Genomic DNA, 19,860 nt, shown 5'->3' on the forward strand with positions numbered 1-19,860 from the left:
AGAGTATAATCCCTACATGTATAAGTAGGTAATTTAGAATCTAAAAGGTAGTATTTTCTCTCATTCTTGAGTATATAAAATTGGCATTTATTAAATAAGAAATGCAAATCTCCAAAGAAAATTGGTGCAAGGCATCTAAAAATTGTGCTACTTGGGTATAACACTGAAGATATAAACACTGTCCGATGTGATATAGACACCCAGCGTTATGTTAAAACAGGTATATAATGGAGAACATGCATGATGGCTTAATGAATTACACTTTTTTTTTTTTTTGCCAAAATGACTAGAATAAATCTATGATAAAAGAATACAACACCATACCATTATTTTAGTTGGAAGAGCCGCACCAAAAATCATGCCCCCACCCATAAAAACAAAAACAAATTTTGCAGGACTACCACAATCCAGTAGGCCTTGTTACTGTTATTGTCAATGATTTTTTTTTTTCCTAAAAATTCAAGTAAAAGAATCAAATTGCTTAAAGCAGTAAAAAAAAAAAAAAAACCATGGTGGTGTATAGTCTGCAATGACTTGAAAGACACTAGTAACACTCCTCAATGTTTCTACATTTGCAGACTATCAAACACAGTATCTGAAGTAAAGAACTAAATCTACTTGTTTTTAAAGCATCTTGAATTTATATTCTACTACAATATAATCATGACATGAGGGTATGTCAGACACAAAAAGGAAATGACTTTAATTTTGAAAGTTAACTTTAAAATTATATGACTATAATTTCTGTGATTTAAAAAAAATCACATAAATGTAAAAATATATTCTAATGTTCTTACATAGGAGCTGAGGCTTGCTATTTCAACAAAAAATCTGAAAAGGAATTAATAAAAAAAAAAACAAATTTCCATTTATACCACAAAGCAATAAGTTTAAATCAGACTATTTTGAGTTGTGTAGCCCTTTATTAGCAACTAAAATAGAAGGTATCTGTTGTACAACATGGGTAGTAATTGCCTATAACTGGAGATTTCTTATATTCTAATACAGGTCATTTATAAATGCAATTTCTTTTATTAAAAAGCTTCCACCCTTTTTTGTCTGTGTACATTCTGCAAAACTATTCTGAAAGCGGAATATATGTGCATGAGTCTGCAAAGAGTGCAAATTTCAGATATGCTAAATGCTTTACAAGTCATTTTCAAAAACTGTATGCCAATTGGGCCTTTACATTGTCATCTTTTCTTTTTTAATCAAAATATTCTGATTCCAGCCTTCCTTTCACTGCCCCTATAAAGCATTTTTTAAATGAGTTGAAATTAAGGAGGACTACACCTACTAGAAAAGAAGATAAGAGAGTTCTATTAGTCTGAGGTTTCAGAATCCCCCCACACCAGAACCAACATCTTGGTAAAGGCTAGGCTGAACCCCGGACAGAGTACAGAGTGTGAGTCTGTGCAGGTGGCGTCCCTGAGGGTCGGAGCTTCAGTGGACCGTGAGTGCTCCAGCTGCATAACTCACTGAACTGTCTTGCCAGCTTCTACACTGGCTTGACTGGGCATAATTCAAGAAGGAAAAACTCATGTTCATTCCATTCTTCTGGAGCTCTGTGATAGCCTAATAAAAGAAAAGGTTGATTATGACACACATCATATAAAAAATCAACACTGCAAATGTTGGGAGCTTGACTTTGCACATTTGACAACCAACTTATATGACCCTTTCTTGAATGTCTGCTGCCTCATACTAAATTGAGAAAAACCTCGTTATCTCATTCTCACAAATAATATGTCCCAACCTAGCTTCTAAATAATTGATGTATGCTTTTCTCTATATCTTGGCCACCCGTCTTAACATAATAAAGGCTTTTATTCATCTGACTTAGACTGAGTCTGAAATGTCTATTTAACTCACAGATATAAAAGTATGGTATAATTTTTACTTTAACTATGTACTGGTTTATAATTTCTTTCATACAAAAAACCAAACTAACTCTTGAGTAAATGCAGACTCTAAAAAACTAGTGTGGTATATACTAACCTAAGTTCCAGAAATTAATTTAGGTCCTTGACAGACTTTTTCTTCAATCAATATGAACAACTTCAACAAGATAAAAAAGCTTCCTAAAAGAACAGTTCCTTCAAACTTCTTGTTTCACCTGCTGGCTCCTCCTCTTCTATACCTTTCCAAACAAATTAAATGAGCTTACCGCATGTTCCTAAGAAGACATTTTCTCATTTTCCTTAAAGAGTGTTACATTTTCTTTAAGAGAATTCATATTTATCTTTCTAAAATCAAACTAAACCAAAACTTTTTTCTTGGAATTCTTTTTTTTCCCCCCCTGTTGTTTTGTTTGTTTATTTTGAGACAGCATCTCAACTATGTAGCTTGGCTGTTCTGGAACTCACTACCTATACCAGGCTGGCCTCAAACTTACAGAGATCCATCTGCCTCCTCTGCTTCCCCAATGCTGGAAATTAAAGGCATGTGCCATTATGCCTGGCTTCTCCTGACACTTTGTAAACAAAGTTAAGTTTTACCACTATTGTTTAGGAGAAAAATACACACACAACCTATTTTGCACTGTTAGATCATGAAGAGCATCCATTTAATTTCTCACAGTGTATAGAACAGTCATGTGTATATGCACCCACATGATTGCAGACACACAAACCTGAAACTCAATCTTCTGAAAAAGGAAAGCAAGCATATCAGCATTGACTGAGTCAAGAGAAGACATGACAGTCTTCAAAATAACTCTTAACAGAAATTATTGATCTGTATTCCTGTGATGAATTTACACAAATAAACAAATAATAAAAACCTATAATGCTGTTACTAGAAAAAAATGCACAGAGCCAATGATGTTACAAATGTACTGAAATGGTAACAGTTTAGGTATTTTGAAATAGGATAGCAATCAGATGTCAAGGCTTCTTAAGGATACTCACATTTAATAATACCCCAATGGGGTGTCTTCCACATATAGTATTATGATATTTCTTCAAATAATTACTAAAAGATACAGGATCTAATTGTTCTATAATACTCATACCCTAAAAAAGAAAAGGAAATAAAAGACAAAATTTATTATTTCTTAATTATATTTTAAATTTACTTATAAACTTCTCAATTAAAAATAGACAAAATACATAAAATAACCCTTGGAAATTATCAAAATCATTCATGAAATGTAATCTCATAATAATTAACAGTTTATAGAAAAAGTTCTAGATTATTTTCTAAGTTTAGATGCATATAAATCACCTTTACTAGTGGACATTTACTTCACAACACATATTACAATGTTGTATTTTCCCTACATAAAGGATAGTTACAAAAGCTTTCACACACAAAAAAATCTGAAACTAATTTTGACTGATAGCTGTTTAAAGCTGTAAGTTTGATTTATAGCTGTATAACATTTTAAACAGTCGGTGATTACCTAGGAATCAGATAAAATACAACAATGTAAGAAAATGCTGAACACATTTTATTCAACATTCCTAAAGCGATGGGGACTTTAGTAACAGGTTGGTGTGAATTAAGAAGGAAAGCTTTTCACTCCCTATTTTAAACCAGTGACTTTGAAGTTTGTAATTAGGAAATTTTAGATGACTGCTAAACAAACCACCATGAACAGAACACTTGCTTATACTCAATTTTGCAGTCTCCAAAAGTATTTACATCTTTTAGTTGTTTGACATTTTATTTGTGTATATGCACATATGCACAGGTTAAAAAAAAAAAAAAAAAAACTATAGCCATCCACTTGGCAAGGCATGAGTTAGACCCCAGGGGACAGTTTATGGAGTTGCTCTTTCCTCCCACCATGTGGGCTCCAGGGACTGCACTCAGGTGAGGAGACTTGGTTACAAGCATGTTTACCCACTGAGTCATTTCACCAGCTCATATAACATTTTCAATCCATTAAAACAGAGCAACTTTGTTCACTGAAACAGTAAATCACTGAATCTAATTTGTGCACCCAACCATACATTATTTTATCTAGATCAACCCCTCTCTGTATCTGTATTCAATATAATAGATTAATGTCTTTTGAGAAAAATATAAATGGTCATTTCAGTGGCCTTACCTGAAAAATTCTGTGATTGCTACAGTCTACTCATGCCTTAACAGTCTAAAAGCATAAAGAATACCAGGCAAATGACAAAATAAAGTCACCTGGAAATGGCTTTTGTTAATAAGTGACATAAAGCTTTATAGTAGAAACTTCAAAACCTTAACTGTACACAAAACTTTTTCAAAATACCCACATCTTCCATAATAACTATTCAAGAATAAGACTAAGAATATGAGTGTAGAACCACTGTGCGTATACACTAATAACTAACCAATCTTAACTAGTTTTTAATGCTATATTGATTTTCTCCTGACAAGTGGGGGACTTTTTTGGGTCAACAAAAACATTTGGTACAAGCTTAAAGAAATATTAAAAGTGAAACCTAAAATACACAATATGATGCAAAGAAACTGTAATTCTAAACCAGCAAGTAATAATACTATGATAGAATTCTAACTCTCTTCCAGAAATATGGCTAGTCAAGATATAACTTTCCTATGCATGAAAATGGGCATAAAAAGTCTCAATAATCACTGGTTTTATCACAGTATATCAAGAATTTTACTAGTGATTCTTCACACATTGATGTAACTGCAATCGATACACACATTATGAGAAGTTTAATGCTCCTGAATGAAGGTTTAGACAGCTAGTCATAAATAGAATCCACTTAGCTCTAGGATGAGAAGTTCCAACATACACTTTAGTACCAAAATCTCTGAGCATGTTTGGAACAAGCATCATACTTATATACTGCTATAAATTCTAAGAGAAGAAAATGAATTACATTTAAAGCAAGGAATCTAAATAACTGACCAAGAAATACTTAATGAAGAGATAAAATACTACAAATATAGAAGATACTACTAAATAAGAAGCTCAAAATAAAGATTAAACTGATTAAATTATAAAGATAAACTGGAAAATACAAAATAAAAAATGGAAATAAAGAGATAAAAATGTGTCAAAAATTTAAACTCTTTAAGTGTATTAAGTGCCTGCTAGATAGGAATTAATTCCATTCCATTCAAACCTATGAAAAACATGATGGTTTAATGGCATGTCTTTATAAAGATAGAGGAAATGGGAGCTTTTCTCATGAACCTCTCCAACCCAGAAAATTTATAAAGTACATAAATAAAAGTATGAGGATAAAATTATAAAATGGAACATCCAGTGAGTAATACAGAATACTGACAAACATATCACATATACTTGACAATAAGTATAGAATTAGTGGTACCAAAATTCAAAAAGACAAAAATGCTAATTCAATACTATTATCCAAATTCCAAGATGATGAAAAACCAAAATGCATCCCAAATATGTCTAGGTAACTTACCTATTCTTAACAAGCCTGGAGATGTGATTAGTGAGTTAAAGAGCAGGCAACAGAAAGCTCCCTAGGGCTTGACTATTTACATAAAACCCATATACAATGAAATTAGTCAACACATTTCAGTTTCAGATTAGAAAGCGATAGTAGAAACATCAAAGCCTCAAGAAACATCTATCCCTCAAGAGTATGGAAATACTTCATAATTTAACGTCTTAGCTAGAAATCTACAGAACACATGCTAAGGTCTTAACTTTGGGAGTGTATTATCAAATTTACCATTTTTCTGATTCTCCAAGCAATGGCTAAAAGCCCATGATGTCAAGGGTCAATCTGAAACTGAGCAGGTGATACTGAAAGAGCTGCAAATTCAGAGTTCTGTAAGTACCTCCCCACTTTTAAAGCAAAACAGAAATGTATCTACACTAAACAAAACAGCTATTATTATAAAACAAGAAACAGCCAACACAAGAGTAACATGCATTTTACATGCATTTATAAATAAGAAAAACCATGCCTGTTTAATAATGACCACATAGTTAATGAGAACATAAAGTATCAGAACTGTAATCCATTCATTTGAAGATAGATATATGTTAAAGAAAAGGAAATGTCCTTGTTTCCCGAAGAGGAATCAAGAGAAACTTTAACAGTATAAATAATTGTATGCCAAAAACAAAACAAAACCCTAGCCTAAGGCAGCAGTGTTAAGACCCAAGGCATTAGTAAGCGGCTACTTTACAGAGAAAGAATGCTGTTAAATAATGAAGGAGTTATGGTATAAATTCAAGAGAAAGAAGCATGACTTAGTAAATTGCAACTAACAATTTCTCCTTTCGAAATAGTAGGAAGAAAAGAAAGTAGCTGCTTTTCGAATTAAACAAAGTGATAAATAAATTAATAAAATGAATGGCTGCAATAACATTTTCAGAATCTACCTACCAAATAATTTGCCGATGTCAGTAATGAAACTCCCCCAAATTAGCATAGTAAAAAAGGTATACTCCCAAAAATTTGCATAGCAAAATGACACCACATACTATATATTGAAAATACATGTAAATATGGCTAATATTTCAAGAAATCAAAAATTTACAAGATCAGTGTCTTGAAATACATTCTGCTTGTTGGCATAAATACTGAAATTACAAAATACTATTTATCAAAAAAAGCCAAATAAAATCAGAGTTTCAAAGTTTACAATTCTATACTAGTTATTTTTTATACTATAGCATTTATAAGACACAATTTCCCTATACATATTTATCTTTCTGTCTATTTTCATAATTAGTTTCCCAGACATTCAAAGCTTATAGCTGGGAACATTTTTCAGAAAGAAAAGATATGTTCTTTTGCAACTTAAAAATAGCTTACTTTCTAACATTTTAAGAGCAATAGTAAGATTATTGTCCAATTAAAAAACAAAACCTACTACTGGGCGTTAGTGGAGCACGCCTTTAGTGCCAGCACTTGGGAGGCAGAGGCAGGCAGATCTCTGTGAGCTCTAGGCCAGCCTGGTCTACAGAGCTAATTCCAGGACAGGCTCCAAAGCTACACAGAGATACTCTGTCTCAAAAAACAAAACAAAACAAAAAACCACTTAAGTAACTCAATAATTATACATTTCAAACTCTTATAAACTAAAAGGCTTTCTAGCCTACTAACTTTGAAAATGGATAGCTCTTACAGGTTGAACATGCTCTATTCAATACTTGACAACAGAAGTGTTTCAGATTTGTTTCTGGTAAGTTTTTGTTTTTGTTTTTAGTATTTGTATGTAAATAAAATATTTTGGGCATGGAACCAAAGTCCTACATACAAAATTCATTAATACTTCATATATGCTTTACACATCTCATTGCTTCAGGCAACTTTACATGATTCTGTTAGTGCTCTTTTATCTGCCACCTGTCACATGAGTGCAGGTTTGCAATTTTCATTTGTGACATCAAAAAAGTTTTGGATTTTGGAGCATTTCAGATTAGATTTTCAGACCATCAACTTTTTAGTATATTCAGAAATACTAATGTTTTTATATTCTTAAACAAAAAGCCACTGGAGTTTATTGAGAGCCAACCAGTATTTATTTATATACTCTAAAAATTAGCTTATAAGTCAAACTAACAATATGCTAATAAGTAAGACAAATTTTTGAGATTTCAAAAATTCTACATGTAAATATATTTTGTAAGTGCTCCACAAAAATCAATCCAAGTCAAACATTACTACAAATACCAAGATCAGATACACCAACACACAACAACTATTTGTTTATTTTGAAGTCCAATCCCATGTTTTTTTAAATAAAAGTTTGAAGTAAGGTTTTAGTAATTGGTCATCTAGTGGAAGGAAATCTGAGGCAGACTTAGAAGTCAGCCTGGGCTTACTGGTTCTCTATATACAACCACTCATGTAATAAACATGACTCTCCTTTCTAAACTAAATAGGAAAAATTCTAAGAAGCCAGTCCATGATCTATGTCACCAGACGTAGGGAGTTAACACTAACACAAACGTAGGGAGTTAGTGAGGAAGATGCTGAGACTCTAATGTTATAGAAGGGACAGGGATGGACAGAGTCTATTCTCAAGAGTCTCATGGGTATATTCAGTGTAATGCCAGGTTGTTTAACTATTCCCACCACAGGCCATCTCTTCTTGGCTGCAGCCTTACTATCATTCCCAAACTCACATCTCCCTGAGCTGCAACCAGTAAAGAGTCTATTAGGACCTTTGCCTCCTGTTCAAAAATCTTCATTTGATCCATTTCTTTCCAACCCACTGCCACTATCTCCAAGTTATCATTTCTTCCCTAAAAATGCCATGCCTGACCTTGTAGAATCTGCTTTCTATACAACCAACAGAGAAATCTTCAAAACCATGTAAATTACACCAGTACATAAACTTATACTGTGAATTACAACACAGACATAGATGATTGATAGACATACAGAAAAGAGTCACCAAACCAAAAAAAAAAAAGGAATTAAGTCCCATAGTATTAAAGTAGAAATAAGCTGGGTAAGCTGACATTGCTGTTCACAGGAAGAGGAAGACCACAAGAAAATAGTACAAACATATTTTTGGTTGTCCTCAATACCAAGTAAGGTCTGATAGGATTTAAGGATGCTGATATAGGAAAATTCTATACACAAATAACTGTTTTGACATGTAACTTAGGTAAAACTCTTCATTACTTGTACCATTTCTACCTCATATAACAACAGGAAAACAGTTTTGCATTGTTTTAATAAAGAATGAATTTTCCAGGGATGGAATCATCATCTAAAGTGAGGAAATATTGTAGTTTCTTTTATTTAAAAGTTTTATTTATTTACTAAGAATTATTCACCCTTTGGTGGAAAAAAAAAATCAAGTCACCCAGCAATGCCAAATAGTAATGTGAGCAACAAAAGCATCAGCCATGTAATGTGTAATGCAGAAGTCTGTGTTTACTGCTGTTTTACTGATACTCTATATATACAAGAATCTAACTGCCTCATTGTGCCTTCTAACATAGTTGTGTCTGAACACTAACATTTAAGACATTAATTTATTTTAAGTCACCTTCCTTTTATTTCACTTTCATATTAGTGTGTTCATGTTTTTAATTGTGTATATAGGAAGATTATTATATTCATTCATTTTTAAAATATTTGAGTTTTTATGTTCTAATCACTATTCCAGGCCCTTTGGATACATCAGAGAAAAAAATGTTAAGTATTTGATTGAGAGAAATGTGGCTCTTACAAGTTAACAATGAAACACACTTGGGCAGTCAGGGAACAAATGCTGGAAGGATGAAGTGCAGCATGTAAAGTAAACAAGGTAGGCCAGCAGACCCCACTAGAAGGGTTAGGAGCTAGATAAGAAGCCAGGCATGGTAGGATGCCTTTAATCCCAGTACTGGGGATCAGAAACAGAAGCAAAAGCAGGCTGATCTTCTTGAGTTCAAGGTTAATCAAGGTTAGTCCTAGCTACATAGTTGGACCCTGTTTTTTAAAAGCAAAATCTAAGCAAAAACTTGAGTTATCCACATGAAATAGTTAAGTACAAAAAGAACAAAAGACAGAAGTTGGCAGTGTCAACCAGCAGTCTGTCCACAGCAGACTGAGAGAAGTGGAAAAGAGAAGAGAAAGTAGGCTTGCATATCATGCTGGTCCCTTTAGGTCATTTGATGTAAACACAGGGATTCTACTGAAATGGGACAATATTATAGATTTGGACCAGAAGAATAACACAGTATGATGTGAGTTTGCATGAATCTGTTTGGGGCCAGGAGGTGATGGTGCACCCCTTTAATCCCAGCACTTGGGAGGCAGAGGCAAAGGGATCTCTGTGAGTTCAGGGCCAGTCTGGTCTACAGAGCTAGTTCCAGGACAGCCAGGACTACATAGAGGAACCCTGGGGGGGGGGGGTTAATTTGTTTGGGCTTTACTTTCAGCTTTTTGAGATTGAAAATTAATTATAATAGCAGCCAAGAAAGTATAAGCTACCAACAAATGACTTTTAAAAGTCCATAAAAACAGACTTTTGTCAAGAGAAAATCAGAAGTTTTCATAGTTGCCATGTTGAGTTTGGAAATTGTTTACATGACATTCCAGTGAAAATACTAAGCTGGTAAATAAGAACTTTGAAAGAACTGTCGTGGATCAAGAGATTTTTACTGGTTTTGGTGCTAAAAGTACTGTTTCACAAAATGTTGTTAAACATACACACATTACACACCCTCCCTCCCTCCTGTGCTTTGGAATTTTTTTGGTGCTAAAGCAGCACCAAATGTTGAGGCAGGGTGTTCTGGCATATACCTACTAGGATAAGGTCAGGAGGTTTGCAAGTCTGAGATCAGCTTGGAAATGAACAAACGAAGACAATTCTAATGAAAAGGAAATTTCATGCATACCACTAACAAATAGTTCCTATTTCACACATACACAGTCATTCTTCCTTACAGTTATCTGTGGACAAAAGCACACACTAGAGTTTATGCAAACGAAGCATGTTGCTCTAATGCTGAGCTACCAAACCTCAGTCCCTAAATAGTCATTCCTAAATAAATAGAAGAAATGAAGAAGTGAGCCAGGTGGAGGAATGGGAACAAATGTGTGATAATATTTTGAGAGTCAAATCTCTGAAAAACAACTCTGAAATTTAGTGATTAATGCTACTGTGGATTTTGAAATGATCTCAACTTCCATCCTGATTTAGAAAGCAAAGTTAGGTATGAGTGGAAATAAAGTTTTATATCAGTGTTATATAAGGGTATGAAGTAGAAAAAAGGGGGGGAAGACAAAGTCCTCCTCTGACTATGCTCGGTGGATCAGCTCATTCCAGCCAAGTAACATTCAAACAATGCTCCTTCCTGTCACAGTCAAACGGACAGAGAACATTCTTGCCAACTGGATACCTCTTTGTTCCAACTGAGGTTCTAACTTAATTCTTCTATAACCACTCTTACAAAGTTAACTGGACACTCTCGTCCCTGTTGGTTAAAAAGTTTTCTCCTCCCATCACTCATTCTTAGTTCCCCTAGGCAGGGCTTTTACTGGCTTTTCTCTGACTCCCTCACCACTTACATCAGTGTGTCCTCTGACCTAACTACCCTTTCCTTAGCTCCATTCTCTCTGGACAATGGCACTGACCTCCCTCCTTTCTACCTGCCCTCCACACAGCAATGACTTCAAATATTTGTCTCCAGCCAAGTACTGTAACTCATGCCTAGAACCCCAACACAAGAGGAATGATGAGTTTGAAGACAACCTGGGTCGAATAGAAAGTTTCTAGTCAGACAAAGCTATATAGTAATACCCACCTCTCAAAAAAAAATTTTTAAAGAAAAATTTTTTAATGTTTAACACTTTATGCTCTAAACCAGAAATGCACAATTAAAATATAATGTAAACCGTATGTGTAATTTAAAAAAAATCACTGTTAAAGATAAAATGAAAGTAAAATTAATTGTAAAATATTTAATTCGATCTATTACAGTTTAATTTCATTAAACAATAAAGATCAAAAATCATTGTTGAGGAAGTTTTGTTTCATTCTAAGTGAAATCAATATATATTTTATACTGGCAGTAAATAGAAGTCACATTATTTTAATTTAAAGTATAACTATAAATAATTTAAGAAAAAATAAGAATTGTATTTTTTAATTTTACATTTAGAAAAACAGGGTAAAATAACACTGGAAAGCCCAGTGGCCAAAAAGAAGTAATCTAAATAGCTATAAAAATGAGCAAAAGACAAAAGGGGAGAAAAGCAAATGGTTTGTACTCATCAAGTAATCCAGTTTTCTTAAGGTATTTTCTGTAGTTTCCTTAATAGATATAAGCTAAAGACCACAGACAAGTTCAAACTGAATATGATAAATGAGAAATGAAAATACAAATTAATATATAACAATAGGACTTATAAGAGGTTTTATTGAAATAACCAAAACTCAAATTACAACATTTTTAAGTTATTAATTTCACTATGGTAAATTCACTTTAGGAGTTTTTTGAGAAAAATCTGGAATACACTATTAATTCCTAACTTAATATTTCTGGAGTTTTAAAAACTTAAGAACATTAAAATGATATAGTTGTAAAACTTCCTAAAGTTCAGCAGACAAAATTTAAGTTTGCTAAATTACTAAAAAACTGTCATAGTAAACATGCCATCAGACTTGGGAGTGCAGCTTAGCGGGACAGCAATTGCTCTGAGCTTAAGACACAGCACAGCAAAAACATAAAATAAAAGGGCTATAATGTCATTACTTCCAGAAGAAAAAGGGTGTTAACTGAAAAACTGGAGTTCCAATCAGACACAATTTTAGGTTATATATACTTTATCAAGTAGTTCATAAAATCTTTAGCATTACTCTGTAACGGGTATGGGTTTTTCCGCCCGCCACCTGGTCTGGTCTTGTCCCTCCGCAGCGCCAGCCCCAAATAATGCACAGAGACTCTGTATTTGATATAATCCTGTTGGCCAGTTACTAGCTTCTTATCAGCTAGCTCTATCTTAATTATTAACCCATTTCTATGTATTTCCACGTGGTCTTACCGAGAGCGGAGGAATGGCGGTTCTGTTCTCTCCAGACTCTCCATCTTGACTCCTCCTTACTACTTCCTCTTTCCTCCTTGTCTCCTAGTCCCTCCTATCTTGCTTTCCTATTGGCCAACAGTGCTTTATTCATTAACCAGTATGAGAAGCATATATACATAATGGCATCTCCCATCATTACTCAAGAATAAGTTTGGCCTATTAAGAAACCATATCTAAAAATTGAAACTAAATTATTTAATAAATTTCAAAGAACAGTAACAAAGTTCAGAAAGACTGAAAGTTATTATCTGAGATGGCCAGCAAGGAATTACAGCCATGTATCCCAACAGCATCTACTGCTGCAGCTTAACAGAAGAACTAGCATTAATATGCTGCAGCCCCTTAAACCAAATACTTCTCCAAAATATAAATAAAATCTCTATCTAATTGCCCTTAAATATTCTCACTAATCAAACAGAAGTATGATAAAGGAAAATTCTTAGAGGAATTATTCATTCAAGGACACATTGCAGTTTGTACTTTTAATTCAAAAAAGGGAACAACTGTTAAGCCATTGTATATGTTAACATATTGAGTCTCAATCACTAATCTGGAATAAAGAAAATATTTTAGAGCATTAACCCACACCTGAAAGACTTACCATTTTATCTAGATGTTCAATGGATCTATAAATCTCCCCCTGGGATTCATCATAGTAACTGTAACGGAACCTTTGACCTTGAAACAAATATCATGTACAAAATAAAATAGGGAAAAATTAGAAGCTAAAAAGAAAGCAAGCGCTTACCAAATCATTTCAGTTCTCACAAAAGGCAAAGCTCAGCTTAAGCCTCTGCAAGAATCAATTTCCAAGAGCCCTCAACACAAAGGTAAGAGGCATATTTGGGAAGGTAATAAATAAGGAAATGACACATCACCAGAATTTTAAGATGTTAAAAACTATTTAATACTGCAGAAAGTTTAAAATCACCAGCAATATAAGAATAAGGAAACAAAAGAGCTTTAAAGGTAGAAACATTGTTAAACATTCTATCAATCTATAATTGAGGGTAAACCCAAAGACTATGACTCAAGAAAATCTGACTTAAGTAAACTACCTGTGTAACAACTCAATGAGTTTATCACTGCCACTCTCCCTGACAAAAGCTTGTTCAATTTTTACAGCCATTACTTTTTTAAGCAAAAGGATTGATACATGGGCCTTGTGCAATGTGAACGGAATTCACAAAAGAATGAATAAATCAACTATCTACACTGACATAAAACTTCAGCTAAAAGTAAAAGCACAAAATAGTCAATGTTCAGCTCTTCTTCAAATGAAGAGGTTAAAAAGAAATTTAAAAAAGGGAAAAAAAAAAACCAAATTTTGGAAAATATATTACTTCCTACTGTAGTAATATGAAATCCAAATGTTAGTATCTATAACTAATTATAGACTATTTAACTATGGTGTAATCGTGTATTTGAGATACCTCTCATATAACTTTCAGCAGTATCATTCCTTACTTTTATGTTTCATTTTTATATTCTAATTATTTTATGTGTGTGGGTGTTTTTCCCCACATGTATGTCTGGTACTTGTAGAGAACAGAAGAAAATGTCAGATCTCCTAGAACTGGAGTTACATTTGGGTATCAGCCACCAACTGGGTGCTAAGAATTGAAGCTGGGTCCTCTGGAAGCGTAGCTACTGCTCTTAACAACTGAGCCACTTCAGCCCATATTTTCCTAATTTTTAAAGTTTTGCCAAAATGCATCTCTAATGATGTTCGATATATTCATCCAGTATACATAACTATGCCTTAGGCATCATATCTAGAACCAATAATAAGTCCAACTTCTAGCCTCACAACTGTGAAAGCAGATTTGGTTGGATTATTATATTTTTAAGTTTCCTGTTCATCTTATTGAAAACTGTATCTTACATATAATGATCAGTGCAAAATTATAAAATTCACTTTGATATCCTTTAAAAAACATATCACAGAATGCAGTATTTCATCTGTTGGTGTAATCTCTCAATCTCTCTCATACTTTCCTAAAACACACCATATTCTTTAATTTTCATATTTAACTGTTTATATTATCTTCTAATGCCACTGACTATATGATAACTGTTAACTTCCCACAGAGCTATTACTAAAGATCTCTTATAACTGGTATCCTAGAACTGAACAGGCTGTATATAAGGTAGAGTCTGCTCTCTGTATGTAATGACAAAGATGATGCATGCAGCCAGCCATTGTATGATATCTACTGTAGTCTCTGAACTAGAAGGGTTATTTCTTGGAGACAGCAATGATCACCTATCACTCAATGCCTCTATATTTTAATTTACTTTTATGTAAATGCATGTCCAAGTGGATACACATGCCACAGCGTGCAAGTGAAGGTCAGAGGACCACCTGCAATGCTGGTTCTCTCTATCTACCTTGTGGGCCCCAAGGATCAAATTCAGATTTCAGGTTTGTTGACAAGCACTTCTAGTCATAAGGTCACCTTGCTAGCCCTCAATGCCTTTATATTAAATAATGCATCAAGTTTCTCTTTCAAATTTTTAAGACGCAGTTTTAGCTTTGCTTTTCTTCAGAGAATGTGTATTACACACAGTAATGACTGTCTGACCATGAGGAATGTAAAATTGAACCCATTTTCCACACTTGCCAGATAGTTGTAAGAAGACTAAATAAAGCCAAATCTACATCTCATCTGTCTAATCTACTGACTCAATTTATTGTACTACATTTCTATCTATTTCAAACTTCTTTTGATAAAACTGCCCATCTCTTGTGGAAATTCTGCTTCCTTGCCACTATTCTAAAAATAATATTCTAGAAGAAATCAAAGTACTCTGTCTGGATTCTTTTAAACCCGAACTATTTCAGGTTTATACAACTGTAATCTCTTCCTTGCTCCTATCTGTAAATCTTGGTATCTATAAAAGACTGTTATTCCTGGATGCTTTATGACATTTATTTGCTACTCCAAAGTCCTTGCTCACTTCCAAGTGAGGAGCTATTTTCAAGTATCAACCCTGCCAGGAAAGCGAGAAAGGAGTCTAACAGTATGTTTATGTGATGTCATATCATATAGATGACCTTCCAGCTAACTTTAAAGTCATTTCTGAAGAAAGGCACAGATGTTTGAAATACTTTAAAATACTGAAATCATCAAGTAATTCAATGCAAATAAGAGTATACACAGGAAACCAATTGGAACAAATGTTTAGTATTTTGCTACCTGTTATTTTTTGTGACCAACTCACAGTAACATAAAAGTTAAACACAAAGATGAATAGCTCATATCAATAAAGAAACTAAATTTTCAGTACATGTAGCCACTGAATATTTTCCTCATAAAAATTCATAATATTGTCATGATAATTCTTAAAATTGTACAAGTATTTTCAAATTATTTGAACAACCCATCCTAGTCAATAGAGAGATACAGTATGTAATCTGAAGTAAATAGTTGCTTTCATCTTACTTAGCCTGAATGTGTGTGTGTGTATATATATATATATGTATATATATATGTATGTATGTATGCATGCACATGAGCATATACATGCATGTGCATACACACACAAATATACAAGTCAACTGCTGCTGGGAAACTGAGTCAAGATACTTATTTAAAAGTTAATTTCTCAAGAGTTCATTCATTTGTAAAGGAAATAACAGTACTAGGATAATACACTGATCAGAAATGCACCTTTACTTTTGAATTGTTCATTTAAAGTAAATTCTGATTGCATATATCTCAGGAGAAAATATATTTTATTCTATAAATATTTATATTTCTGACTTTCAGGGCAACTATGAAGCTGACTATAAAACAAATAGCTGTCTCCATAACTGAAGAACAGGAACTGTACATCCTTTTCTAAGTATGAATAAAGCATATCACATAGTAGAGAAAATTACTTACCTGAAACTTATCCTTTCAGAAGGTACACTAGGAAAATGGATTCTTTGAGCCCCTGTTTCAACTTCAAGTATGAGCTTTCTAGCTTTAGGAGCCATGGACACCGCCCTAGGGGCAGGACAAGCTCTGGAACTCCCTAGGGAGTAAGTCAGTGGGTTCTTCAGGTGCCTTCCCTCAGTTCTTTTCAAATTCAAAAGATGAGAGGAAAAATAACCCAAGGAAAAAAAAAATCCTGTAAAGCAGAAACCTTACTCTTTGAGGGAAGGAGGGTAGCTCATTTGTGAATCCATTCCAGAGCACGCTTTCTGAGAAAAAGAAATACAGGTAAGTAATTTTCCCATCTCCAAAGGTGACTGGTGATTAATGAGTGGATTCACAGAGTGTGGAGAGGAAGCTCCAAGGATGTCTGTTTAACACACAACAACCAACTAATGAGGACAAACAACAATGGATGTGTACAAGAACCAACACTATGTTTTAAGTATCTCAAAACAAAAAGAAAAAAATTAAATACCTCAACATTAAGCTATACTGAAACATTGCAGAAATAAGCAATGACCTAACAAATGTTAATCTACAAAACCCCCAAAATATCAATCAATAGGAAAGTCTTTCAGATATATGACCAACAGAAACTGTTCTGTGTATATTTACTCATCACTTCGCTAATGGTGAGCCATTTTTTCAAATGTTTGAACCCATACACAAATCCATTAGGGAGATTAGCAGGCCATTCTACAACAGAGTCCTAAACCTGGAACACCTATAACTGAAATCACAGTCAAAGAAAAAAATGTATTTCACAAAAAATACTATCTGTGTTCTATAAAAAAAGATCATCCTTTCTAACAATTAGATACTATCATCCATTCATCCTGAATTCTGTTACAATTCGAAAGTATCAGCCTCAAACCAATACTGCAAAAGATCAAAAGCCTAAATCTGTTACAAAGATGTACAGAGAGATTTGAGAAAACAAACGTACAGCCTTTGATAAGATACATTTTAGGAATAAGCTAACATACTCAAAACAATGTAAGCATTTAGAAAGTGGAAATATCCTTGCACTAAGAAACTTAACAGGAAAAAGAATATATATGAATCACTTAATGAACAGTACAGAAAATCTGAACAGGCAGATCTCTGTGAGTTCAAGGCCAGCCCGGTCTACAAAGCTAGTTCCAGGGTAGGCTCCAAGCAATAGAGAAAAACCCTATCTCGGAAGGAGGGGTGGGGGGACGAAATCTGAACATAGTATAAATTATATGCCTTTGGGTAAGATCACTTTGAATAAGTAGCTCAAGATGATTAAAAAAAAAAAAGAATTGATATAATTCTAAGCAAATTTTAAATTGCTGAAGAGCCTACAGTAGATTATATTCATATTTTCACAAAATAGTGTCATAAACACTTAGTAAATTTATTGGAACTGATTTGTAAAACCACCATGAAGGCAAATTAATGGAAGATTACTTCACTTCCAATTTTGTAGGTCTAATTTCCCTTAGAACTTTATTATAGCTTGCTAAAAAATTATGCTAATGAAATCTATCCATCTGAACTTGGAAACATAAATTTCTGTTTAGACATAAAACAAACAAGAATAGTATATATGGAGAATACCAGAATTGAAACTTGGGAAACAGAATAAAAATTTACTATTTAGATAACTGAAAGAAGTCCAGACTAGTTCCTCCTACATAGAACCATCCTCCAGGATGTACAATCTGGTAAGCATGCTATGCAGCAATAGAACTTGGTAAGTATATTAAGTATTAATAGAATTTGGTAAATATGTTAAGACAAAAAAAAAAATCAAAAGTAGCTATGGTGAAGGAGGATTATTATTATTTTATACCATAGTGCCAATGCATTTTTCTTATGTCTTAGATGATGACAAGATTCGGAGCACAGATTAGAACATTTTAGGGAACTCCACAGAGGAGACAGAAAGAACAAGATAGCAGAACATAGGTTCCTGCCCCTCACATGACATTTTTCTTTCTTAAAGAATACCAGAATATTTTAGTCTCTACTTTTATCCCTCTGTTATCTGTCTAAAGATAAAAATCTATTAAAGCATGGGAGGGAGAGGGAAACTGTGATTTATAATGTAAAATAAGATTGTTTCTAAATTAAATAAATTAAAAATAATCTATTAAAGCAAAATATATTTTTATAGGAAGAACTGACAACAAGGAGACTACGGCTTCCCAACAAGCATCTGTGTGAGCACGGCTGCCACTATTCCCACAGAGCCAGACAAGACACAAAGAGAACAAACACCAAGAAGAAAAAGGCGTCAGTAACAGCGGCCTAATTCAATTAAAAACAAAGACCCACTTTGTATATCTATCTGAATAACTTGTGAAGTACATCATAATCAATTAAGTAATTTTACTTCAAAAACCACCTACTTGGGATTACGAAGAACCTAAAGTATTGAAATGTTAAAGGCCTATGTACTGAGGAGTTGAATCATTCCTGTAAAATTATTGAGAATTCACCTATTATGATTGTTTTTATATGGTTTTAATTTTTAAAAACATCAACATGTACCCTATCTTTACAAGTAGAAAAAAAAAGAGCATGATACAGTGAGTGATACATGCCTGTGATTCCACTTAGGGGGACCTGAGGCAGAAGGATGCAAATTCAAGGTCAGCCTGAGATGGCAAGATTCAACAAGAGGGGGAGAAAGGAGAAAGAAAAATAAAACGTCAAACTTCATGAAGAGCTAACGCATTGACATGGAACATAAATTTGAAAAAAACATGAAATTTGATTCCTAAGATGGCTTAATTTATAGTTGGCTAATGATTCAGCTTATTAAGCATGATTAAGCATGTAAAAACAGAAAGTGTTTCTTTACAAAGTGACAATTACTATTTCCTGTAATAGCAATTTTCAAATATCATCCATGTCACACCTAACTGTCTGTCATACTGCAGGTCAAATTACCCAGAAAGATTTAGAGTCTCGTGTAAGTAAAGTGACTTAGTGATGATTATGAAAGCTAAATATGGAATTCTGGGAAAGGCTCCATCGCTTAACCACCAAATGTAAACGCAGGCCTGGATGGTCTTCACTGGTAATGTTTACCAGCCTTAGAAAACTTTGGGGGGGGGGGTTCTTTTTTCAATTATCACCTGGAAATCCTATATTACAACTCAGATATTAATTTTTTTAGACACTGAGGAAAAACAGCTTATAACTCTTTACGAATCTTAACTAGCTATAAAAACAAATTTATTTTTCTCTCTCAACTGTAGAATAAGGTATGTTTGCATTAAAAATTCCTTATTAGCCTGACAGTAGTGATAGACTCCTATAAGCCCCGCACTTAGGAGGCAGAGGCAAAGAGGCAGAGGCAGGTGGCTCTCTGTGAGTTTGTGGCCAGCTTGGTCCACAAAGTGAATTCCAGGCCAAAGTTACAAGGAAAGGCCCTGTTTGAAAACAAAAGCCAGGTGTTGGTGACAAATGCCTTTAATCCCAGTGCTCAG

At 33.7% G+C, this 19,860-nt stretch overlaps 1 protein-coding gene across 2 annotated transcripts in view; it reads right to left on the reverse strand.

Moving 5' to 3' along the window:
• Positions 1-903: 903 nt before the first annotated feature.
• The window catches only part of Memo1 (mediator of cell motility 1), a 91,843-nt gene continuing 72,886 nt past the window's right edge, over positions 904-19,860 (reverse strand). For both annotated transcript variants that reach the window (XM_051181856.1, XM_051181857.1), the window contains 3 exons: positions 13,072-13,148; positions 2,910-3,014; positions 904-1,575 (listed from right to left, as the gene is read on the reverse strand). In XM_051181856.1, the coding sequence (XP_051037813.1) occupies positions 1,444-1,575; positions 2,910-3,014; positions 13,072-13,148 (314 nt within the window). In that variant the 3' untranslated portion in view covers positions 904-1,443. The remainder of the gene's footprint in view (positions 1,576-2,909; positions 3,015-13,071; positions 13,149-19,860) is intronic.

Source organism: Phodopus roborovskii, unplaced genomic scaffold (assembly GCF_943737965.1).
Source record: "Phodopus roborovskii unplaced genomic scaffold, PHOROB, whole genome shotgun sequence".
Lineage (NCBI taxonomy): Eukaryota > Metazoa > Chordata > Mammalia > Rodentia > Cricetidae > Phodopus > Phodopus roborovskii.